General features: G+C 43.6%; 1 protein-coding gene across 2 annotated transcripts; it reads right to left on the bottom strand.

The window, feature by feature from the left end:
• Positions 1-279: 279 nt before the first annotated feature.
• On the bottom strand, positions 280-14751 carry fbxo42.L (F-box protein 42 L homeolog). 2 transcript variants are annotated; one of them, XM_018224569.2, is made up of 10 exons: positions 14533-14751; positions 11811-12071; positions 7319-7435; positions 6742-6876; positions 4720-4873; positions 4125-4235; positions 2256-2352; positions 1818-1874; positions 1625-1741; positions 280-1465 (listed from the first exon to the last, which is right to left on the bottom strand). In XM_018224569.2, the coding sequence occupies exons 2-10, from the start codon at positions 12052-12054 to the stop codon at positions 425-427; spliced, it is 2073 nt and encodes a 690-aa protein (XP_018080058.1). In that variant the 5' UTR covers positions 12055-12071; positions 14533-14751; the 3' UTR covers positions 280-424.
• Between the last annotated feature and the right edge of the window lie 10782 nt (positions 14752-25533).

A 25533-nucleotide genomic window follows, 5' to 3' on the forward strand; every position in this document is an offset into this window, starting at 1 on the left:
CATTTAGTCCACTCCTTTAGATAGTGGGGGAGGGCAGTCTGTCCCTGCAGTCAAGCAGCTTAATATCCTAAACCATTGACAAGTGGGGGGCATGCTTTCTACTCCAGCCCTTGCTCCCCAAGTCTAATGAGTCTGGGGCTCACAGCAGGAGTGAGTTTTTTTGCAGCAGGAGATAATGTTGAGGTTGAGGGAGAGCGCAGAAAACCATAATCAATGTACAGAAAAGAGAGCAGACAATACACTAGGGGAAGAGTGGAGGACAGATCCTGGCCTATTAAGTACAGCTGTTATTTTCTTTATTGGCTCGTGTCATCATATCGAGAGCTAAAAACACAAGGGAACAAGTAGTGTAAAACAGTATAAAGGAAACAAGCGGGCGGGGCAGGGAGAATGAAGAGTCTGATTGGTTAGCGATTCCATGACATTATCTCTTGGCTCGAACAAAATACAAGGCGTTGGTTTTGGGGTAATATTTGACGTTCTGTTTCTTGTCCATGAGCCCACCAAAAATGATCAGCTCCCCGCGCCCCTGTACCACCGTGTGCAGACTGGTTTCCGGGGGTCCCACCACAGAGCTGCTGTTAAAGACTTTCCACTTTACTCGGCCCCGCTCCCGGGCCCCCTTAATGTCCAAGGCGTACATTTGCATGGGCTTGCAGTTCATGCTCTGATACAGCGGCTTGCCCACATTCAGCGACTGAGGCGGGTGATGCCCTAAACGGCGGGCTATGGGGGGCAGGGAATGTCCTTCATTCTGGGCCTGAACTGGTCGGGGTGCAGATTCCGCTCCACTACTGGGGGAGACGGGGGAGGAGAGGGCAGGGGGGCTCAGAGGGGAAGTGCCACTTTGTGATGAAGAGGGGGAGGAGGTAGCCATGGCTCTGACAGCTTCCAGTCCCCTCCGTAGTGCTCCGGGTGAAACAGCACCAGAGAGTGTAGTAGTGATGTGCGGGGGGCTGTGAATCCCGTTGGTTTGCTCCAAATGGGTCCTACCTGCAGAGTCCAGCTCAGAGTCCCTACGTTTCCTTTCCCACTCGTAGTCCGAGGCTCCCAGGCACAAGTCTTTCTGCTCAGGGAGGGAGCTCTTACTGGCCCCTCGTGCCTCACACACCTCAGCGGCTGGTGGGGAAATGACCTGGAGGGGACTGTCCAGTGCTGCACCCGGAGACACACCACCCCCATTAAGTACAGGAGACAGGCCATCCCCCCGGGCAGGAGAGAGACTGCCCTCCCTGGATCCACCTGTATTCGGTCTCTGAGCCCGGGGGCGCAGTGTCCCCCAGCGGCCATTTACACAGGGGGCCTCATCTGGGGCCCGGACTGGGGAGTGGGATCTTTTTTCTCTGGTTTCAGGAGCCAATGCAGAGGGAGTGGCGCTGATTGGAGAAGGACGAGAGTTCAGACTCGGGCTGAGAGGAGCACGGCCGCTGGGAGCTTGGCTGAACACAACCACACACTGTCCCACCTGCAGAGAGCAGACATATATATTTATATATAACTACAGGCATCATGTGGCTCACAAACCTCTGCATGGGCCCAGAGTATTCCTTCTCTTTATATTCATATTAATACATATAGATAGGATCTGCCATATTGATATATTGCCTTATTAAGCTTAACTTACCCTGCACGCAGGGTGGCACCACAGTTCTGGGGCACCATGCTCCTCATTCTCTACCTTGAGCTGCTGCCAGGTCCAAGGGCTCTGGTGCATATGTAGTAGCCATGCGTCCTTAAACAGCTGCACAGACACAGACATTAGTTCATGGCTCAGTATTTGTATTAGTGGAACGGACAAAGGAGCCCCGAATACTCACAGCGTTTGGGCCTCCGCAGCCTCCCAGGATAAGGATGGCCTCACTATCAATCACAATCTGCAAGAAGGAGACACAAAAACACGAGGGGTTGGTTATTCAGCGAATCTGCTTGTGGCTCAGGGTTCTGTATGAAGAAGATTGAATATCTTATAAACGGAGGGGCATATTGCACTTAGCTGGAGTGTTAGGGGACTGATCAGAGTTCATGAACCAAAGTTTCATCCCAAACTGATAGCAGCACTCACAGTATGGGCTCAATATGCTGATCCTTGATCCAGTATGTATTTTAAGCTTTCAGAAGCGTATAGGCTACATTCTCTCTTTCCACCAAAATTTCCCCAAATAAACCCCAAACCTATTCACTGCTCAAGGTTCATCAATATATTTTCGGATCACCTATTCATTCTGTGATAGATCTCGGCCAAACAGGCACCTCACCTGAGATTGTCCACCGCGAGGATGGGGGCAGGTCCCAGTAATAGTGGGCTTAGACCATAACCAGTGCTCCAGGTCCAGCACCCAAACATCATTGCTCCTGGGAAGGGGAACAAAAATAAGCAAATGGGGTGCAGTAAATAATGACCAAAAGCCCTGCTACTGTAAAAGCTTGGGACTGAGACCCAGTATCTGCTACAACATGGATATTATAAGAGGACGGAATGTCGCCATGTGCCCTACATAATGTGCCATGTGTTTATTGTAAGATATTTTATTGTAAGATACAGTCATGAAGCACAAAAAGTGCAGCTTAATAAGTGGGAGTGACTTACTGAGTGCAGCAACAAGTATATTTAAACTTGTTTATTTAAAAAATGCCCTTTAGTGGCCAAATTAGTATGGCATCTGGCAAAAGGCTTGTTTGGCATTACTAGCCAATAAGATGTGACTTAGAAACCTTTGATACATGAGAGCCTTCAATCCACCCAGAAAGAACAGCTAAACCCTCTACTGGTTTCTGATTTTAACTACTGTAAAGCTCCTTTCTAACTGGCGACTGTAGTTACTTGCTGATTGGTTGTTATATTCTAAGTAGAATATACCTAACTGCTTACTGGATGCTATGGGTTCATGTAATGTTAAGTGCTACCTGGCTGTTGTAGGATACAGTAAAGCGAGCAGCTGATAGGTTGCTGTGGGTAGAGTTAACTTTCAAGTATAAGGAAATCGGCAAGCACTTCCGGACGCCACTTCAGATAGGTAAAATTTTACTTTTATTTCAAATGCATTAAAACCATAATGTCCTGACGCGTTTCGTATCTATGCGATACGTAATCATAGGCATAAATTCACACAAACTTCCAACGGCTTTTTAAAGGGTTATCAAGGAAATGACATCACTCGATAGGTCACAGATTGTTGAGATCAAGTCAGGTGTTTGGTCAAAAACCGTGTGTTCTAGAAATTGGGGTCAATTTCTAGGACACACGGTTTTTGGCCAAACACCTTTTTTTATTTTATCATAATGAATTAATTGAGTAGTTTCAGAAATTTTGTATTTATTTGTTTATATAAAATTTTATTGGCGAAAAAACGTAATCATTTATACATATATATAAAAGATTAATTGAAATTTATGGAGTGAAATTGAGGGATCATTTAGATATATAGCTCTCCTAAGGCTTTTCTTTACAACGCCGCTTTCTATAGCATTTTTTCCATTTTAATAGAAGTTTTAATGAAAATTTTGGTTTCTGAACGGCACGGTCTCAAATTGAGCTGTAGTATTGTTAAGGGTATTGTTAACACCTGACTTGATCTCAAACAATCTGTGACCTAACGAGTGATGTCATTTCCTTGATAACCCTTTAAAAAGCCGTTGGAAGTTTGTGTGAATTTATGCCTATGATTACGTATCGCATAGATACGAAACGCGTCAGGACATTATGGTTTTAATGCATTTGAAATAAAAGTTGAATTTTACCTAATTGAAGTGGCGTCCAGAAGAGCTTGCCGATTTCCTTATACTTGAAAGTACACACACCCCTTGCTATGGGTTCGGGGCGATGCACCCGGACCACTCACAACGTCGGGTGAGTGTTTTTCCCTTTTTTCATCAGCGACTTTCATTTGAATTCTACGTTTAAGTGTCGGACCTGGGGTTTTTACACCCAGGTCAAGTCCGTTACAGGGTGAGAGATGTTTTCCCACTCATCCAATGAGATTATACATTTATTAAAATATTTCATTATAGGACTGTGCAGCTTTAAATTCTGTTGTAAATGTGGGTAGAGTTAAGCTAACTGCTGGCTATTGGTCAGTATAAGATCTGAAGGGACACACAAGGAAGAAAAAAACACATTTACTCACATTTGCCGAGAACCCAAGGAACCCCCAAAGACGATCATTTTATCTCCAATGACACAGGACGAGTGACCGGCCATAGGTGGGGGCCCATGAGTTGTTACTATACAATTCCACCTGTAAAGCAGAAGAGCAATTAAGCCATATTCTTACTGGCCCACATGCTTTACAGCAATGATGTGAAACATGCGGCTGCCTCATAGTCACTGGCACTGGCACCAGAAGGAAATTCAGAGGCAGAATAAAAAATAGCTGAAGAGGAAGTACAAGAGGGGAACCCCATACTAAATGGAAGGAAAGGTAATGGTCAGAACTTAAAAATGGCTACGAAAAAGGAAATGGTAAAAAAAAAATTCAGGTAATATTTTTTAACTCACAAGCAGGTCACAATCAGGTGTTTCCATGGCCTGCAGCAACTAGCAGGGTTATGTCTAAAGCAATTGGATCTGCTCAGCTGCAAATGTGTTACTCAGCAGGCCCAGTCGCTTAACACTTATCATTACCAGCTCCTCTAGGTTCTACTTGAAACCCAAAATACTACTGCTCTGGGCCGTGACCATGAAAACATATCAGGCTCTTTGTTCCTCAGTTTCCCACTTACCAGTTTTTGGAAGGCGAATAGGTGTGTATTTCATCAAAAAATCGCTCAGGTTGGTGTAATGGATACGGACTGGGTCTGGTCCAGCCCCCGAATAGAATCAGCAGCTCCTTGTACACAACTAGTGTGGCTCCAGCCTTGGGGGAGGGATAGGAACCTGCAACATCATAGTATGACATTTACTAGTAATTCCACTGCTGTACCTATGACTCTGCCCAGCAGAATATCAATGGAGCAGATACACATAAACACTGTCCTTATACATATTGTGCTTCATGGTGTGCATGTTAAAGGGTAAGTGTACTTGGCTTTTAGCATTTGTCTCACTGGAAACCCCCTGCCTTGGTAAGAAAAGTCGATCTCCTGTAGCAGAATGAAGAGCTCCAGGCTGATGAGTTGAGTAATCAGGAAGCTTTAAACCCTGACTGGTGAATTTGAGTATTGGAGAGTATTTACATTCAATTTAATTCAAGAGATTTTTAACAAGAGATGTTTACATAAGGTATCCAGTATAGTGGATGATACTTCACGCTCTTTTAATACTTTTTTTGATCTGCTTTGGTCATCTAGAAGGAGATGTCGTAGCATTCGTGCACGTTCAACCAGGTTTTGGAACAGTTTTATCCCTCAAGCTGTAAGACTTTTAAATGAGCAATTGCTCGCTTAAAATTGTTTGTAAATATCTGGTCTTTTTATAGAAATTCAATGTTTTTAGGCTTCTGTTTTAATAATGTCCGTCATAGACTAGATATAAAGATGTTCTACATGGGAGTTGAAGGTAAAGGTGGATCGTTAGGCACAATAAATGCACTTTATTATCGGTTGAGAGAAGAGGTAACACTTTATTGCACAACATAGTGATGGAAATAAAAAAATAGATAATGTGAGTTATGGTTATAGGTACAATCAGGCACAATTATTGCACCTTATAGTAAGGTTGGTAGTAAATGTTAGATAAGGAGTGATTGCACAAATAACTGTCACAAAAAATAAAGAAATACTCGTGTTAAAAATGGAGTGGGAGTTAGAAAAATTTGTTTTTTTTTTTTTGTATTTTATTAATATATTCTTGGCTTGAAAGAGTATACTGAAATACGTGTATGTCTTAGATTTTTTAACACAGTATATGTTTGTTTGGGAGTATGTGTAATATGTATGTGCTCTGGGACAGGGACATTGTAATACCGTCTCATTTTGTATGTATTTCTTTTTTTGTATGCAGAAGAGATGACAATAAATAGGACTATGAGAAAGGATAAAGCAGGGTGGGATTGGAGAAGCAGCCCCTCCCGTGGGATCTCAGACTGCAGCTCATTCTCAGGATGGGGAGCTGGGAATGTGCCTCACAGGAGTCTAATCCTAAATATTTCGGGACACATGGGAGAAGCCTATGGCTGCAGCCTATTGCCGGCCTATCACTGACTCACCTAGAGCAACAGCCAGGCCATTCTATACATATTTACTATATACTCCTGTTCTCTACACCTACACAGTGACAGCATTGCAGGCAGCAGCAAGCATGCCACAAGATCAGACACAACTTCTGGGCACTGGGAAAGGAGATACATGGAATTAAAGTGAGAAAGGTGCAAAGAACCAATTCAAATCCCATTAATTAAGGAAACTCATTTGTTGCATTTAACATTAGTCTGGTAACCGACAGGCCCTTGCATTGTGGTGCCATGGAACACATACCCAGTCTATGGGGCCTGCATAGGGTTTCCAAACAGCTCCGTCATTAAATGGAAGTGAGTGTTGCTCAGGAGAGGGCACATACTGGAGCACAGACAAGATGGCAGAGTGCCATTGAAGTAAATAAAAAGCCATTACTCTCAATGATATCCCTGCCTGTGTATGAACACAAGAAGTCCAGCTTTACTCTAAACACCAGTGGCCAGATCCCTCCTCCAGTAAAATTACAGGTACAGTCATTAATACCATGCAGGGGAACCGGCAGGGATTATAGTAAGGACAAGTACCCAACATTTCTGTGCACCCCCACCCTGTACCCCCAGATCCACTCACCAGAGGCCAAGGGTCGGATCCACTCTTTGCTGTTCAGATCCAGCCTCCATAGGTCATTGAAAGCAGCATTGCAGCTACTCTGAGTGCAGCCCCCAAACACATACATGGACTGGTTAGCGTCATAATAAGAGGCACCTGGATAGGGGGGCACAATGAGGAATGGTTTCAGCCAGAGATGCAAAGCTTGAGACTCATCTCTATACATATATAGACTTACAAGGGTCCATCATACACTTATAATGAATAGAAATGAGTAAAGACATGGTGTGTAAGTAAATGTATTTGAATTGAAGTGAATTCATGGAGGAAGGGTCCCCCATATTGTATATTATCTGCCAGGGGTACTATACACATACACTCAGCTGACACGCAAAAAAAATGAGACTGTAAAATATTTGTATTTATACATAGGGGAGGGAGGTGCCTGTGGCCCTGTAGCCTCCAATGAGATTATATGGATTTACAGGAGCTCCTACTGGAGGGAGCAAAATCTGTGAGAATCCAAAGTGCACAGAGAGGGAAAGCAGGCATCATCCTCTAAAGCCGAGGCACAAGTATGTGAACCCAAGGTACCTACTGTGGGAGAAGCGCTGAGTGATTGGCGTCCCTGGGTACGGGTAGGTGCGACTTTCCCATTGGATGTTTCCTTCTTGCACTGCTTTGATAAAGCCATGGTAACACTGGTGGGCAACCCCTGAGAGAGGGAGAGAAAGAAAGAGGCATCAGCACAGAAAGGATTTTATTACAGAGATGTTAATGTCATTCCGAGCAGCTTCCCAGGATTCTTTCATTCATCTTGAAATCATGTACCAAAAGTCTTAATTGCTTCTTTAGAGGTCTGTTAATTAGCTGGCTTCTGATACATTGTTAAAAGTCAGATCCAGCAGTGCACAGAATATAAAAAGCTAGAGAGACACTGACAGTTACACAGAACTATAAACCCAGTGAGAATGAGGAATGAATAGATATTGGGAAGTTGTATCAGGAGTCAGAAGCAGCAGTGCAGAGAAAGGGACAGACACAATGACAGTTACACAGAACTATAAACCCAGTGAGAATGAGGAATGAATGGATATTGGGAAGTTGTATCAGGAGTCAGGAAGCAGCAGTGCAGAGAAAGGGACAGACACAATGACAGTTACACAGAACTATAGAACCCAGTGAGAATGAGGAATGAATGGATTTGGGAAGTTGTATCAGGATCAGAGGCAGCAGTGCAGAGAAGAAGAAGGGGACAGACACAATGACAGTTACACAGAACTATTAAACCCAGTGAGAATGAGGATGAATGGATATTGGGAAGTGTATCAGGAGTCAGAAGCAGCAGTGCAGAGGAAAGGGACAGACACAATGACAGTTACACAGAACTATAAACCCAGTGAGAATGAGGAATGAATGGATATTGGGGAAGTTGTATCAGGAGTCAGAAGCAGCAGTGCCAGAGGAAAGGGACAGCACACAATGACAGTTACACAGAACTATAAACCAGTGAGAATGAGGAATGAATGGATATTGGGAAGTTGTATCAGGAGTCAGAAGCAGCAGTGCAGAGAAAGGGACAGACACAATTGACAGTTACACAGAACTATAAAACCCAGTGAGAATGAGGAATGAATGGATATTGGGAAGTTGTATCAGGAGTCAGAAGCAGCAGTGCAGAGAAGAGAAGGGACAGACACAATGACAGTTACACAGAATTATAAAAACCCAGTGAGACATGAGGAATGAATGGATATTGGGAAGTTGTATCAGGATCAGAAGCAAGCAGTGCAGTGCAGAGAGAAAGGGACAGACACAATGACCAGTTACATCAGAACCTATAAACCCAGTGAGAATGAGGAATGAATGGATATTGGGAAGTTGTATCAGGAGTCAGAAGCAGCAGTGCAGTGCAGAGAAAGGGACAGACACAATGACAGTTACACAGAACTATAAACCCAGTGAGAATGAGGAATGAAATGGATATTGGGAAGTTGTATCAGGAGTCAGAAGCAGCAGTGCAGAGAAGAGAAAGGGACAGACACAATGACAGTTACACACAGAACTATAAACCCAGTGAGAATGAGGAATGAATGGATATTGGGAAGTTGTATCAGGAGTCAGAGGCAGCAGTGCAGAGAGAGAAAGGGACAGACACAATGACAGTTACACAGAACTATAAACCCAGTGAGAATGAGGAATGAATGGATATTGGGGAAGTTTGTATCAGGAGTCAGAGGTCAGCAGTTGCAGAGAAAGGGACAGACCACAATGACAGTTACACAGAACTATAAAACCCAGTGAAGAATGAGGAATGAATGGATATTGGGAAGTTGTATCAGGAGTCAGAAGCAGCAGTGCAGAGAAAGGGACAGACACAATGACAGTTACACAGAACTATTAAACCCAGTGAGAATGAGGAATGAATGGATATTGGGAAGTTGTATCAGGAGTCAGAAGCAGCAGTGCAGAGAAAGGGACAGACACAATGACAGTTACACAGAACTATAAACCCAGTGAGAATGAGGAATGAATGGATATTGGGACGTTTGTATTCAGGAGTCAGAAGGCAGCAGTGCAGAGAAGAGAAAGGACAGACACAATGACAGTTACACAGAACTATAAAACCCAGTGAGAATGAGAAAGAATGGATATTGGGAAGTTGTATCAGGAGTCAGAAGCAGCAGTGCAGTGCAGAGAAAGGGACAGACACAATAACAGTTACACAGAACTATAAACCCAGTGAGAATGAGGAATGAATGGATATTGGGAAGTTGTATCAGGAGTCAGAAGCAGCAGTGCAGAGAAAGGGACAGACACAATGACAGTTACACAGAACTATAAACCCAGTGAGAATGAGGAATGAATGGATATTGGGAAGTTGTATCAGGAGTCAGAAGCAGCAGTGCAGAGAAGAGAAAGGGACAGACACAATGACAGTTACACAGAACTATAAACCCAGTGAGAATGAGGAATGAATGGATATTGGGAAGTTGTATCAGGAGTCAGAGGCAGCAGTGCAGAGAAAGGGACAGACACAATGACAGTTACACAGAACTATAAACCCAGTGAGAATGAGGAATGAGTGGATATTGGGAAGTTGTATCAGGAGTCAGAAGCAGCAGTGCAGAGAAAGGAAAAGGGACTGACTGACTAATGGTGCCCATGGAGCAGGCTCAGTAAGGCCCAATCAAGAAAAGCATTACAGAACATATCAGATTGTCAGTAAATCCCCCCGTCTATGTTCCTGAGCCGCTCCGGGGCACACAAGAAGGTGGAAATAAAACTAAACTTCAGGCTTATAAAAGGGTAAAAAAAAGCAACTGGAAAACAATCGAACTTTTTTGGAAGGTGAACTTCCCCTTTAAAGGGAGGGTCCAAAAAATGCCTTACAAAGCAGCAAATACCAGTGATGTTATGGGGAGAGATAGATTAAGGCAACAGAAAAACATAAATGATGGGCAAGTGCAAGGGTCTGTCCATGCAGAACATTCTACAAGCAAATATAAAGGGTAACTTTCCTCTCAGTCGCTGGCAGGAAGGGAAAGTATTCCAATTATTTCCTATTCATTTGAAGGGAAGGGCCCTGTACTATTTCCATATTCCCACACTGGGCAGCAGTCTGAATCCATGAGATTTAGTGCAGCAAAGCTTTCCCTTATCTCCCGCACTCACAGATATGGAACTGCCTCTCTGCCCTCCATATAAGGCCATGAACCTGAACTAAAGGCCTGGGAGTCATGTGATGGGCAAGAGAGCAATACCCAGTATAATAGTGACATCATGGCCCTGCACACTTCATGTTATTTCTCCTCTCATCAGAAAGTACTGTATAAAGAATATACAGAATATACAGAGTATAAACCCATGCACAGCCGCTGAATAGCAGCCACTTTATCATTTATGCCATGGATTCAATCACTACAATATTTCTCTCCGTACAGACAGGAAGGGGAACCCCACCCCCCCAGACAGGAAGGGGAACCCCACCACACACAGACAGGAAGGGGAAGCCACCCCACGCAGACAGGAAGGGGACACAGACAGGAAGGGGAAGCCACCCCACACAGACAGGAAGGGGAAGCCACCCCACGCAGACAGGAAGGGGACACAGACAGGAAGGGGAAGCCACCCCACACAGACAGGAAGGGGACACAGACAGGAAGGGGAAGCCACCCCACACAGACAGGAAGGGGAAGCCATCCCACACAGACTAGAATGGGAACCCACCCCACACAGACAGGAAGGGGAAGCCACCCTGCTCAGACAGGAAGGGGAAGCCACCCCGCCCAGACAGAAAGGGGAACCCACCTTGCACAGGCAGCCTGAAAGGAGCACACAAGGGAGGCCCATGCTGCCCCAAAAGTGAAAGCCAATAGGGGGCCATGCTGCAAAGCCAAGGTATAACAGTGAAGACAACGGATGCAGCCACCAAGGAGAAGTCATTTATCCTCAAGCTCACGGGTGCAGAACTAACACTTACTGATGCCACCCCTCCCCCAATTAGCCTTTTCACCCAACTACAGGAGCAAGGGGGCCATATCAGTGCCCTGAATTTCAAGAGACTGTAAACCCAATAATGCATAATGTCCCTTCTAGGCACCCATGGAAAGACTATGTAAAAAATGGCGGCTCAAGGTAACCAGCTGCTCAGCACCCCGGTGTGTTAGAGCCCATCCACTGCTGTTCTACTGACAAAGCTGCAGCAGCAGAGAGAGCCTGTGAGACAGTATGGCAGCGGAGATATAAATACAACATATAATGTAACAATACTGGAGACTAACAGCTGCCCATTTATATGACATGAAATCCAAAGTCCTGTTACCCTGGGAAAGACTACACAGTATATAAATCAGACACAGTGTGGCAGGGGGTGGTGCTGCTCAGCAGGAGGGCTGCCAACCAATACCCAACTGCCAAGTCAAGAGGCAAATCTCAACCTGGGTTTATCTATTTCATGTGCTGTGCTTCTAATAATAGAACTGGAGGCTCCGTGTAAGACATGAAAATGTCCCTGGCATTTAGGGACTGGCAGTTGTAGCAGTAGTGCAGGAGAGAGCGTAGGAGGAAGGACTCAGGAGTAAACTTACCCTTTATGAGGCGGTACCACTGCTTGCACACTAGGGCGGCGCTCTTGTGCTCCTGGTAGGGAGAGAGGAAGGACAGTATATACTCCAGCACCTCCTCCGGCATCTCCTCCATCACCCGGCTGTGCCCACTCTGTAAGGTCTCCCCTTGTGGGGGCAGCTCTTCCCCCTGTTCCATCCTTCCTTCTACTTCTTCAGAGTCAATGGCCATGAATCCATCGTCTTCACTTCCACAAGAGACGGCCATGGCCTCGCACACACTCCCTGCCACAGACAAGATGCTCATTTCACAATAGAGTAGAAATTAAAGGGTAACTTGGGATCAAACCTCTACACATTTGATATTAAAGGTAAACACTCACAGGCACATTTATCTTGAGAGATTTTTAAAACTCCCATAAACTCAAAATTCGACCAAAATTTATTTAAAAAAATTGAATTTTTAAAACTCGGGTGAATAGAATCGACCTGAAAACTCGAATCGAATTTAAAAAACTCCATTCGAGTTTTTTTCTGAGACTGTCGGGAAGGCTGCGAACAACTCAAAATGAATCCCTGGACGTCTCCCATTGAATAAAACAGCAATTCGGCAGGTTTTAGGTGACAAATAGTCGAATTTGAGTTCTTAAAGAGTTGGAGTATGATAAATCTCGTAAATCAAATTCAAATTTTTTAAAAATTTTGAATCGAATTTGAATAACTCCCTAGTCGAATTTGACAGTTTTGACCATAAAAAAAACTTAAATTCGAGTTTCGAACTTTCAATTTGACCCTTGATAAATCTGCCCCTTATTTGTTGCCCTAAATTTTCTTGGAACCGTTTCAGTCCACTGGCCGATTCTGTCACAATCAGGAAAAGGACCTGGCAAGGACAGACACTGTAGCTATAACCATGGCAAGAACTGTTCCTTATCTGTAACACCGAGACACAGGCAGATAGACTATAGCTCAGGGGCAAACGACGTTGCATGTTACTCCCATACTTGAAAAAAGCCCTTTAATTGAGAGAAGGGGGAGACCTTTTCACACACACAGTCCCCTGACAGTCAGATGGATACGACAGTCAGACACACAAATGATGGATATGACAGTCAGACACACAACCGATGGATACGACAGTCAGACACACAACCGATGGATACGACAGTCAGACACACAAATGATGGATACACAGGCAGACAAAAACAACAGTGGGTACCAGTCAGCCAACACATATATAACATAATAAAGTGTAAGTACAGCCCTGAACACATTATATGGCAGTATCTGAAGACCCAGAGCACCCCAAGGAATAGATCATTTCTTTTAGCACCCTCACCCCCCCCCCTGTATGTCTATATTGGGAGTATAAGCTGTGTCTTCTATCAACTATCTAAGCTTGGCACAGACACCGGAAGGTGGCAAAGATGCTGGAGGGCAGCACAGATACGGGAGGGTGGCACAGATACGGGAGGGAGGCACAGATGCCGGAGGGCGGCATAGATGCTGGTGGGTGGCACAGATAGCGGAGGGCAGCACAGATCCCGGAGGTTGGCACAGATACTGGAGGGTGGTATAGATACCAGAGGATGGCACAGATGCCGGAGGGCAGCATAGATGCCGGAGGGTGGCACAAATGCTGTTAGATGGCACAGATACCGGAGGGTGGTACAGATACCGGAGGGTGGTACAGATACCGGAGGGTGGTACAGATACCGGAGGGTGGTACAGATACCGGAGGGTGGTACAGATACCGGAGGGTGGTACAGATACCGGAGGGTGGTACAGATACCGGAGGGTGGTACAGATACCGGAGGGTGGTATAGATACCGGAGGGTGGCACAGATGCCGGAGGGTGGCATATATGCTGGAGGGTGGCACAGATGCCGGAGGGCAGCATAGATGCCGGAGGGCAGCACAAATGCTGTTAGATGGCACAGATACCGGAGGGTGGCACAGATACCGGAGGGTGGTATAGATACCGGAGGGCAGCACAAATGCTGTTAGATGGCACAGATACCGGAGGGAGGTATAGATACCGGAGGGTGGCACAGATGCTGGAGGGCGGCATAGATGCCGGAGATACTGGAGGGTGGCACAGATTCTGGAGGGCAGCATAGATGCTGGAGGGTGGCACAGATGCCAGGGGCACAGATACTGGAGATACTGGAGGGTGGCAGAGAGGCAGAGGTTTCTCCTGGCAGCAGGTCAGTGTCAGACAGTCAGAGCTGATCCATTAAGAAGCAGAGGAGGAGGAGGAGGAGGAATAAGAGCAGATCCAGCAGTGAATAGTCTGTGCCAATGAAATCTCCTGACTAACTGGGCAGAAGTTCAGGGCTGGGCACAACCATTATGATAAAGTCCGGGGGGGGGGAGACGCCAATGCAGCACAAGAATCAGTTACTCGTCAGTTCCGGGTGTCACTGACTCTCCCCAAGTGCCCGGGGGGCGGGGCTCACACACTGGCACCTTCACTTCCTGCTGCCCCTGAACTCTCAGCGACTGTCTCTTCCCTCAGGCCCGTGTGTCTCTTCCCTCCCCCGTGTCTCAGTGTCACGTGTCTCGGAGTCTCATTCGTTGGGTTCAGAGCGGACTGACATTATAGTTTAATGGAGACAAAACGCTTTGTTTGTGCTGTCTCTCTCCCCCATTGCTACAGTCTCATCCCCAGTCAGTCTCTGTCATATTTCCCTCCTCTCACATATTCCTTCCGTCTCACGTCCAGCCCTCGGGCCCTGCGTCTCACCTGCCTCTCTCTGCGCCTCAGGCCGGGCCCGGTCACTCCCGGTATCTTCCCAGTCACGGAGCCGCCATCTTCCCTTCAGCTGCAGCGGCCGATGGGAGAAGAGGGACCAGACAACGCGAGAGCGCACACGCACCAAGCCCTGTCACGCGCACGTACAATTTAATAACCAGCGCGGAAGGCGAAGGCGCCATGTTATGAAGGTCACAAATAAACCGATTGGACGCGCCGAGGCTGACGTTTACGCCATGTTGCGTGGGGCACAGCTGCTATTGGATAGACTGCACAGTTGAAACACTATGTGGGCGGAGCTTGACGCCTTTAAAGGCACAGCACGCGCCCGTTATCAACGTTTCATTAAGACGTTTGTCTTGTTTTTGTTGTTTCTAACGAACTAAACAGGAATATGAAGCCAGTTTCACTTTAGCACTTCCTGTCCCACACAACTTCCAGAGCTGATAAAAAAAAAATCAAATTACCAGTCTCCTGAGAAGCCCCCGATAATGAGCTGCTGAAAGACTGAGAGAAGGGAGGGGTCAGTTTTAGGGATGAAGTGAAAAGTCGCCAGCGATGACACACATAACGCAGGTAACGCGTCGCACGTCCCCAATATAACGACACGGAATAAACAACGTATCCAACTGTCACATGAAGACGCAGCGGTCACATCCGACTGTCACATACATGGACTTTATACCTGTGATTTCTCAATCATATTCTGGACACACGTTGTCGTCGCCTGGTGACGAATCAGGTCTCAACGCCCCGCGGAGCCTCGGCCCAAAAGCGAAATACGAGACTCAGAATAAATTGCCCCATTTATAAAGAAGGGAGGAGCTCAGTGAAAATGACACAACTTTTAAATCACTGCATTAGAATGGGGAAAAGTAGGAAGAGATGGATTGTTTTTTAGATTAAAACAACGGGCAGAATAAATGTTCCCCCCGGATACAGAAATGTCTGAAAGAAATCTAATTGGTCCTCGTCGACTCCATCAATAAGTTCTCATCAATATGTTGTTACTGTATATTTATATGTATAAATATATATATATATGAGTATATGGTGCCAATGCCCCAATGCTGTCACATTTATATAATGATTACAAGTGTTACTATTTAATACTCAACAAATCCCTACTCAGTGGCCTAATTACATTTTATTGGGCCCCACAGCAAATTATTCTTCAGATCCCCAAAATGTCTAGATGTGACTTGTTTTACCAATATTGTATATGAATTAGGGCCTCATGGGACCCCGACATACCTCCCAACTGTCCCATTTTATGCAGATTTTGACAGCTCAACCCACAGTCCCAGATTGTTACTGAAATGTCCCGACTTTCTCTTTGATCTCCTGCACTGAACAGCCAGAAACAGATACAAAGTCTCTAAAACTCAACTGGCTTTTGGCAGAGAGCCCAGAATATGTCCCAGGCCGGCCCGGACTGGCAATCTGTGAATTTGGGCAAATCCTTGTTGGGTCGCTGTCTGTGCAATGTAAATGGGCCTCTCTGCAAAGTCTTCTGTCCCAATACTGGAGAAGTAATGAGGCTGCTGTTGCTGACACTCACCACTAGATGTCGCCTATTTCTCTAGTGACTGCAGCGCCTCTGCACTTCTTCTCCACTAGGTGTCAGCACTTCTGCAACCTCTAACTGCCAAATTTTGAAAGTTTCCACTGAACATCAATCATCTTTTGACCACCTGACCACCTTTTTATTTTTAATGGGGAACCCTGGCCACCGATGTTTTTGTTTTTTTTTACATGGCAACCAATGTTTGTTTTAACTTGGAGGGAGCGGGCCACCAATGTTTTTTTTAACTGGGGGCTGGTCTACAATTTTCTTTTACTTTTTATCTGAGGCCCTGACCACCTTTTTTTCTCCAAATTTTATTGGGGGGAGACCCTGACCACCAATGTTTTCTTTTTAGCTTGTGTGGGTGGGGGAGCTTGGTCACCAATGCTCGAGACCTGTTGTTTTCTCATACCTCCCAACTGTCCCTTTTTCGGAGGGACAGTCCCTCTTTTGACAGCTCAACCCGCAGTCCCTCATTTGTACTGGAAAGTCCCTCTTTTCTCTGCACTGAACAGCCAGAAAAAGAAACAAAGTTTCTCACTTAATTGGCTTTTAGCAGAGAGCCCAGAACAGCCAACAGGTGCAAATAAGATACTTTGTAACAATTTTGAGACACAAAAACACAGTTTAGATAAGGAGAAATATTTTCAAACTTTCATAACCTGCCAAATTTTGTAAAACGAACATGGTAATTAGGGGGTGTGGCCACAGAAAAGGGTGTGGTCCAAAAAATTGCTGCGCTACATGCGGGAAAAAAATTTTTGTCCCTCTTTTTACTTCCAAAATGTTGGGAGGTATGGTTTTCTGTATAACAGATGTTTCCATAATGTAGATCTTCATGCCTTAAGTCTACCAGAAAATCATATCAATATTAAATAAAGCCAATAGGCTGGTTTTGCTTCCAATAAGAATTAATTATATCTTAGTTGGGATCAAGTACAAGCGACTGTTTTATTATTACACAGAAAGAGGAAATCAGTTTAATAAATTCGGATTATTTGGATAAAATGGAGCCTATGGGAGACGGCTATTCCGATATTCTGAGCCTTCTGGATAACGGGTGTCCGGATAACCGATCCAATACCTGTACTAGAAAATCATATAAACATGAAATAAAGCCAATAGGCTGGTTTTGCCTCCAATAAGGATTAATTATATCTTAGTTGGGATCAAGTACAGGTATGGGACCTGTTATCCAGAATGCCTGGTACCTGGGGTTTTCTGGATGATGGATCTTTCCATAATTTGGATCTTCATACCTTAAGTCTACTAGAAATTCATATAAACATGAAATAAAGCCAATAGGCTGGTTTTGCTTCCAATAAGGATTAATTATATCTTAGTTGGGATCAAGTACAAGCGACTGTTTTATTATTACACAGAATCATTTTTAAACATTCGGATTGTGTGATTATTACGCAGTCTATTGGAGACGGCCTTTCCATAATTTGGAGATTTCTGGATAATGGGTTTCCTGATAACCAATCCCATACCTGAAGTGGGCTGCTTTGATTTTTTTTTTTCAGGGCTGCTTTTTTTTCTCCCACGTTCCAGATGCACTTGTAACCATTTAAGATAAGCAGGTCTCTTGGGAGACTTTCAACTTAAAGGGCAAGTCACCTTCATGTGTAAAACTGTAAAATCACATAAGACCTGAACCCTAAAACCCCCAGAAATGTCTTCAAACTTTTGATAAGAAACAGAAAAGAGAGACGGCTCAAGCTCACTGCTATTTCCTCCCTCTGCCAGGTGCTCAGTCTTCAGTGTCCCCACTGTATCCAACGACAAAACTCAACGTAGACGGCACTCGTGGACAAAATTTAACATAGCAGATTGCTGGAGAAAGACCTAACTTGTTTCGGGATCTAATGCCGTCTACATTGAGTTTTGTCGTTGGATACAGTGGGGACACTGAAGACTTAGCGGTGAGCTTGAGCGGTCTCTCTTTTTTCTTTCTTATCAAAAGTTTGAACACATTTTTGGGGGTTTTAGGGTTCAAGGGATTAGATCCCAAAATGCGTTAGGTCTTTGTCCAGCAACCTGCTAGATTACATTTTGTCCAGAAGTGGACGTTGAGTTTTGTCAAACTTTTGATAGCAAATTCATGAGATAGTTTCAGAGTTTTCCCACTGATAGACTCTCACTGTCCCCTCAGGGTTACACTCTTCAGACCCCCTAGTCATAACCTGTAGGTGCCGCACTGATCTCTTTGACCTCCTGTGCTATTTGCCATTTACATGTGCCCATTGGGCAACGTCAGTAGAAGACATGGTCCCAAGTGTCACTGTCACACTGATCTTCTACTTGTCCCTTTCTAAAGGAATCCAGGGAACACCATAAACACAGGCTTAGATGAGCTACAGAGGAAGAAACGATATGAAGAGAGAAGAGAAGGTGCATGTCAGGACTTACCCTGGTGGTCTAGTGGACAGCAGGGTCCACCGCCGCTCCTTCGGCGTGGACGCCCGCTGCGCAGCTCCTTCTCTCTTCCTGGTGCCGGTTTCTCCTAAGGCGCGCGCGCCGCGCACGCTCGTTTCTTAAAGGCGCAGTGACGCCAGCACGCAATGGCGCCAAATTCAAATGTATTTAAGGGGAATTTAGGTTTCAGCAAGTTGCCCGTTGTTAGGTTCATATTAGCTTGTTCCTGGGTGCTTATTCATTGAGATTCCTGATTGATCTACTGTGTTTGACCCTTGCCTGCCTGATTTACTACGCTGATCTCTCTAATCCTGACCTTTGCCTGTCTGTTAACTCCGAACTCTCCAATCTTGATCCTGCCAGTCTGTGACTATTCTGACATCTCTAATCCTGACCTCTGCCTGTCCATTGACCATTCTACGCTTTCTCTATCCTGATTTTGGCCTGTCTGATTATTCTACCTGCTTGTGCTGGCCCGGCCTGCCGGTTCCTGTGGCTTCCTATCTTCCAGTATCCTTGTAAACAGTCGTGCCCCATTGCCTGCCAGAACTTACACCTTGCACCTCTCGTTAAGTCCAGGTGGCATCTGAGTAAGCCGAGGGCTCCTCCCGAGGCCAAAGGCGGTCACTTAACTGGTGAAGTCGAGCCGAGACCAGGGTGCTTGGCTTCTGTTCTGGTGTAGGGTGCCGACCGTGACAGTGCAACAACCCATAATATCAGTACAGTTTCCATATCTGTGAAAATTAAATGGGGTGACTTGGGGGACAGACTGAGTAGAGATAAAAGAGCAGAAAGAGATACAACAAGAAGAACATGGAAATGACTGGAATGTTACAAAATGCCAAACAAATTCTTGTCTCCATGCAAAAAAAAAAGCTGAAGATCTAAAGAAAGATTCTTTCATTCTCCAATTTGTCTGTTTTTATCTCAATCACTAGCCTTTTTATGGAAAAAGCCAGGGAAAAATCATTTGATCAAAGTGTTGAAAAAAAACTTAAAAAATCAGTCACTTGAAGGCTACAAATCCTCTCCCAGTAGATGTCTACAGAAGCTCAGAAGGTTTTTGTGGAAGCTTATTTCATTTGAATGGTGAGGGACTCGATTTCTAAAAGAAGAAATCCAGATTGAATTTTATTGTGATTTTTTTTTTTTTTGCATTACAGAATTGAGATGTGAAATTCGGTTGGTGCTGGAGCTATACATTTATTTTCTTATTTCCCTGCCACAAAGAGAAGAAACAGAGAAAATAAGGAAATGATATGAAGACAAAGTGAATTTTAGGTTTTGTAAAGGTTTATTGAAGAAGAAACATCAGATCTTTGGTGGCTTTTTTTAGAAGATGAGAAACATAGTTGATGGAAGACAAGACCCAAAGGTAATGGGGAGCCACTGGCAAAGTTTTTCTTCTTTTTACAGGGAAAAGAAATATTAAAACTTTCAGAGAAATGGAAGAATATGCGACTGTTGGAGGACGTTGCCAAGTTTATGTTTATGGGGAGCACAGGACAAATGAAGTCAGAGAGAAGTGGGACCCAAATAACAAGGACAGAACCATCAGGAACAAGAAGCAGCTTCTGTCAGGCAGGAGTCAATTAAGGGCACATCCGTAGGCAGAACACAGGATTCTGGGAAAAACAATGAATGAACTTCCCAGGATTGATTCCCATCTCACTGATAAGGGGAAGCAGCACCAAACCAACAGCCCTGAGTTCAAATCCCACTCATTGGAGATGCAGATACCCAAACATTATTCACATTGGATCAAATAATGTAGGACAAAGAATGAGGCTGTTATTTGAGATATTAGAGTGAAACCCCAAATATACTAAGAGGAACCCCAAGAAGACAATGGGGAAGAGGCACATTCATTTTCCTACAGACGTAAGGAGCTGGGATTTACCTGTATTTATAAAGGGATAGTGGGTTTCCATGGAAGGATCTTGCCCTGTGCAAGTGACTCATAATAACAATGGGTCGGCATCTGTAATGTTTCTACCCTCATCTTACTATAGCCCCAGTATTAAGTGCTGCACTAGAGTGAAACTAAAGACTCTGTGTCTCATTTGTCCCTGGGTGGAGATACAAAGTGCAGAAAGCGGGTGCTAACTGACCCTAAAGCTAATTTGTGTGCCCCCCCCCCCCCATGGACTGTAGAATAAAGAGCAGCAACTTGTGGCAATAACCTCCCGTGCCCCTTTCTTGTAAGTCAAGAAGTGTAAAGTAATAAAGTAATGAGGAGATGAATGGTATTAACTAAGTACAGACCCCCTTGTGTTAGTGAGTGGGGGGGCTCTGCACATTTAGCAGGATACGCCTAAAAATGGGAATATTTCAAGGGGGCAAATATAATTCAACACCTCTTGATGGTCAGAGGACTCTTAAAGGGTAACTCCACACAAACATAACTTTTTGGAAAGTAAACATCATTTCAAGCAACTTTGCAATATACATCAATTAAAAAATATACAGACTTTTCATGATTTTTAATGGTTTCTGACAGTTCCCTAAGCCCAGCCCCCTGCTCTCCTGCTCATCTGTCTGACTACTTTGCTCATCTGTCTGACTACTTCTGGGAGCACCTGGATAACATCTGAACTGGCACTTATATATCAGTGTAACAAACTGTAACCAACAGCACCTTAATACCCCTCTGAATTGTGTCTGTATGTTACCCTCCCATTTAGACTGTAAGCTCTACGGGGTAGTGTCCTCTAGCCTTTTGTTTCCTTGACACTGAGCACTTAATCTGTATTGTAATTATATTTTATATTTATTGAATTGTATGGACCCCTTGTTTGTTACTACTAATTTATTGTTTTGTTGTACAGTGCTTTGCCCTCAAGGAGCGCTTTACAAATAAAAATATACACACATACATACATACTACTTTGCTGATCTGTCTGACTACTGTTACTTTGTATCAACAGCATCTGTCCTCAGCCTGTATCCTCCAAACCCCACAATTCCCTGCACATGTGATTTCAATAAGGAAAGGAACATGCCAGTGCAATTTCAAATGATGCAGAAAGAGAAGAAATGTTACACAGCTGGATTTCAGCATAGAAAATGCAATTTATTTAGACTTTTTGAAGAAACCGGTAACTGTGATGGGAATATTAGGGGTTTCTGTGTTGTGTGGCCTCTTTATCTAATTTTGGTTTGGAAGCCGGAGTTCCCCTTTAACCTACTGTTTAGAGTGGGTCCCATGATCCCCATTGATAACGTGAAGAAATAGTCATTATAAGGTACATGATTTATTTTTGGGTCATGAAGCAGAGACATGGAATTAATTTGGATTCCCTGTGAAAACAGGTCATGAAACACTACCTCCACTGCAGTTTGCTGGGTATCAGGGAAATAATTGAATTACACACTCCCAATGTGACCTTTCTATTTGCATTTTCTGCATTTTTATAATAATCTCCTGTTATGTTCCTGTAACTCTTTCCTCGTTTGGTTCTAAACTTTCCTACAACTCTCCATCTTTCTGCAATCCAACATCTGTATATCTGCCATCTAGTGGTGATCATGTGCACTTCACCTTCAGTTGGAATAGTATTGGGGCTCATTGATCAACACTGATAATCTGCCCATGGGCAGTAACTCGCAGCAGCCAGTGATTGGCTTATTTCAGACAGCTGCAGGTAGAACAATAAATGCAACAAATTGATTGGTTGCCATGGGTTACTGCACACATTTGTCCATTGTTGATAAAAGATAGTTCTAAGTTTTATTTCTAGAAGAAATTACAAAGAGATTTTAATTGTGGAACAATGATTGTAAAATAATAAAGGTTTGAATATAAGACATCACTAAAATGCGGTGATAATGTGATAATGAGATGTTATTGGTTAAGGGGGTTATTTATCAAAGGTCGAGTTTTAGAGTTATGTGAGCTTTTTAAAACCTTTAATGAACCCACAACTCAAATGGTTTCTTATTTAAGAGAAAACCCAAATCAGCAAGTTTGGGGTTAACAACTCAAATCAATCAAGTTTTCCGCAGGAAGACACTTGAATCACTCGAATTATTTGAGTTTTAGAGCGAAATCCTCGAAATACATGAAGGCTATTAAAGGGGAGGTTCACCTTCAAACAACTAGGGGGGCACATGTACTTTGCTCGAGTGAAGGAATAGAATAAAAAAAACTTCAAATTTCGAATGTTTTTTTTTGGCTACTTCGACCATCAAATTGGCTACTTCGACCTTCGACTTCGTATGGAACGATTCGAACTAAAAATCGTTATAATATTCAACCATTCGATAGTCGAAGTACTGTCTCTTTAAAAAAAACTTCACCCCCCCAACCCCCCCACCTAAAACCTTTCGAGCACCATAGGAAGGTCCCCATAGGCTTTCCTATGTTTTTTTGGTCGTAGAAAAATTGTTGATCGATGGATTAAAATCCTTCGAACTAATTGCGGTAAATCCTTCGACTTCGATATTCAAAGTCGAAGGATTTACATTCGGCAGTCGAAAATCGAGGGTTAATTAACCCTTGATATTCGACCAATATGTAAATCTGCCCCTCGTTGTTTTCAGATCGATCAACAGAAATAAAGACTTTTTCCAATGACTTTATTTTCTATGTGTGACGCTTTTTCTAATATTGAAGTGTAAAGTGTAATTTCTCTCCTTCTGAAGCAGCCCTGGGAGGGGGGTCGCCGACCCTGTAAACTGATCTAAATGGATACATTTAGTTGATCCATTTGGTATGTTTGTCCCTGCTGAGCAGAATCTCTGGGTTTCATTACAGGCAACTGTTAGACTTTATACAATAGTTACTGATATTCCAGAGATGCTGCTGAGAAATGGATCAACTAAATGTTGTAAAATTGTAAATACAGAATCTGCCCCTGAATTACTGAGCTGTCACTCAAACACCAGAGACACCAACATTCAACTTTACTCTTAGATTATGGAAAAACTGTAAAAAATATATAATGGAAAGTTATTGAAAAAAGTCTTTATTTCTGGGGAACAATCTGAAAACAACTGAAAAAAGTGTTTGGAAGGTGAACATCCCCTTTAACATCATCAAATGGTTCAAGGGACATCTCTCATTGACTCCTACATAACCCTGACAGGTTTTAGATGGTGTCTTTTAGGATTCAAGCTATTTCCAGGGTCAGTTATAATAAATGTAGAAAAATCTGAGGTTTTTTATACAAAAATACGAAAAAGTTTGAGTTTTTTTTTTTTACCTGAAAAAGTAGAAAATGAAAAATCATCTCAAAAACTCACATTTTTCATGGAAAACACAACTCGACCCATTATAAATCTGCCCCTAAGTGTATCAGTGGAAAAGAAAGCGCACCGAGGGACAGCAACAAGAAATGTCTTTCATATGGGAAAAAAAAACTTGAAAAGAAATTACCGTGTGTGGGGGGGGTGAGTATGAAGTTATTTTAAGGAGAAGACACAAAGATATTTTGAAAAGAAGGTCCCTCTAGGTAACCAATGGTATTGAGAAGATAAAAGGACTTGCTGGTGGCACTGATGGGTTAGAAGCAGAGAGCTTTAAAGTTTTGAAAAACGGTCCGCACACACCAATATTGCAGTCGGGGATTATGCCCCTTTTATTAATGCCACCAACAATCAACGTTTCGGGGGGAACACAGCCTCCCTTCTTCAGGATAAATTCACAAAGTGCACAGTGCTATATTTTTATACCCTTAACTCCTCCCATCTCATCTGTGTAACATCTCATTAGTGCCATTAATACAATTAACTCATAAAGTTCATCCAAGTCCAATGCATATCCATATAAATCATGCTTTAAATAATGTTGTAAATAAACATATATTTCTTCAATTAGTAAAAAACATTTTTTACTCACTGCCCCTGGTTGAGTTTACTTTAGCTCAAATATTTGGGATATCTTAACACCTCTCATGTGTAATTGGGCTATCATGATACTTCATCTGTGAAGGGAAAAGGGTGATTATATAAATTATTAAATAGTGTATAAATATCTAAAAACCTACAAAACCACATATACTACAAAAAACATGTCAAGTTAAAATCTTCATTGAGGCCTTTAGGCGAAAGTGTTTTCAAACGCCAAATCCAGTAAGCTTCTCTCCTCAATAACGGTCAACGGAAGACCAGCACCACTACGCAGATAAGTGGAAGGAGGTGTGCGGTAATAGAAAATCTCATTGTACCAGATTCAGCTTAGAAGCAGAGAGGACACTTCAGATATAACAAGAAAAACCTGGTTGAATGGAGGGGCTTTCTGCTCCTGCTGGAGAAAAGATACAAGTGGAAGATCACAGGGGGGATTTTTTGGTGAGAGAAGACATTGAGATAAGTTATTGGCAGACAAGGCAAATAAAAGATCAACTGAAAATAGAACCTGTTGGGTTGTCACTGGAGGGGACACTGGGCAACTGCAAGAAGTTTTTAGTAAAATGAAGATACAATAAAATATGGAGAGTAGTGGCACATGAATTAGAAGAAGAATGAAGAGAAGGTCATCCTGGGTGTAGCATACAGTATCCCAAACTCACAACTAACACCAAGGTCTCGCTCATGGCTCACACTTCTGCCTATAACAGTATAACACATTTGGCTTTGTGACTGCAGATACTCAGATGCCTCTAGGTTTTAATGTAAGAGGAGCAAGGAGAGAGTTCTGGGCAGACAAGGGAACGTGTCCAGAAGGGATGGGGGAGCAGGCAGTGTAGTTGTGGAACAGGCCAGGGCAATATGAAACAGTAACGTAGTACAAAACTAGGATCTGAAGAATGGTCAGTACAGGCAGCAGATTAGCAAAGTCAGGGACAGTCAGGGACAAGGATCACACAATATAAACACACCCAGGAACTATGAAGATAGACCTACATTGGGCAATGTAAAAAAAAGGACATGTGCCTTTAAATATTTGAATTTCGCGCCAATCTCAATGACATCAGATGCAGCGCTCGTGTTGTTGGAGCACAGACTGACCTTTCTAGCTAACTCTCTCTGTCTCACTTCCCTAGAAACTGCTATTACATGAAATA

Source organism: Xenopus laevis, chromosome 7L, assembly GCF_017654675.1.
Source record: "Xenopus laevis strain J_2021 chromosome 7L, Xenopus_laevis_v10.1, whole genome shotgun sequence".
Lineage (NCBI taxonomy): Eukaryota > Metazoa > Chordata > Amphibia > Anura > Pipidae > Xenopus > Xenopus laevis.

Bases quoted from the DNA above. Each gene is read 5' to 3' on its own strand.
- fbxo42.L (XM_018224569.2), bottom strand. From the start codon at position 12,054: ATGGCCGTCTCTTGTGGAAGTGAAGACGATGGATTCATGGCCATTGAC. The intron at 7,436-11,810 runs GTAAGTTTACTC...TCCCTCTCTCAG, and splicing joins GTGGTACCGCCTCATAAAGG to GGGTTGCCCACCAGTGTTAC. The intron at 2,353-4,124 runs GTGAGTAAATGT...TCCCCTTCCCAG, and splicing joins TCCTTGGGTTCTCGGCAAAT to GAGCAATGATGTTTGGGTGC.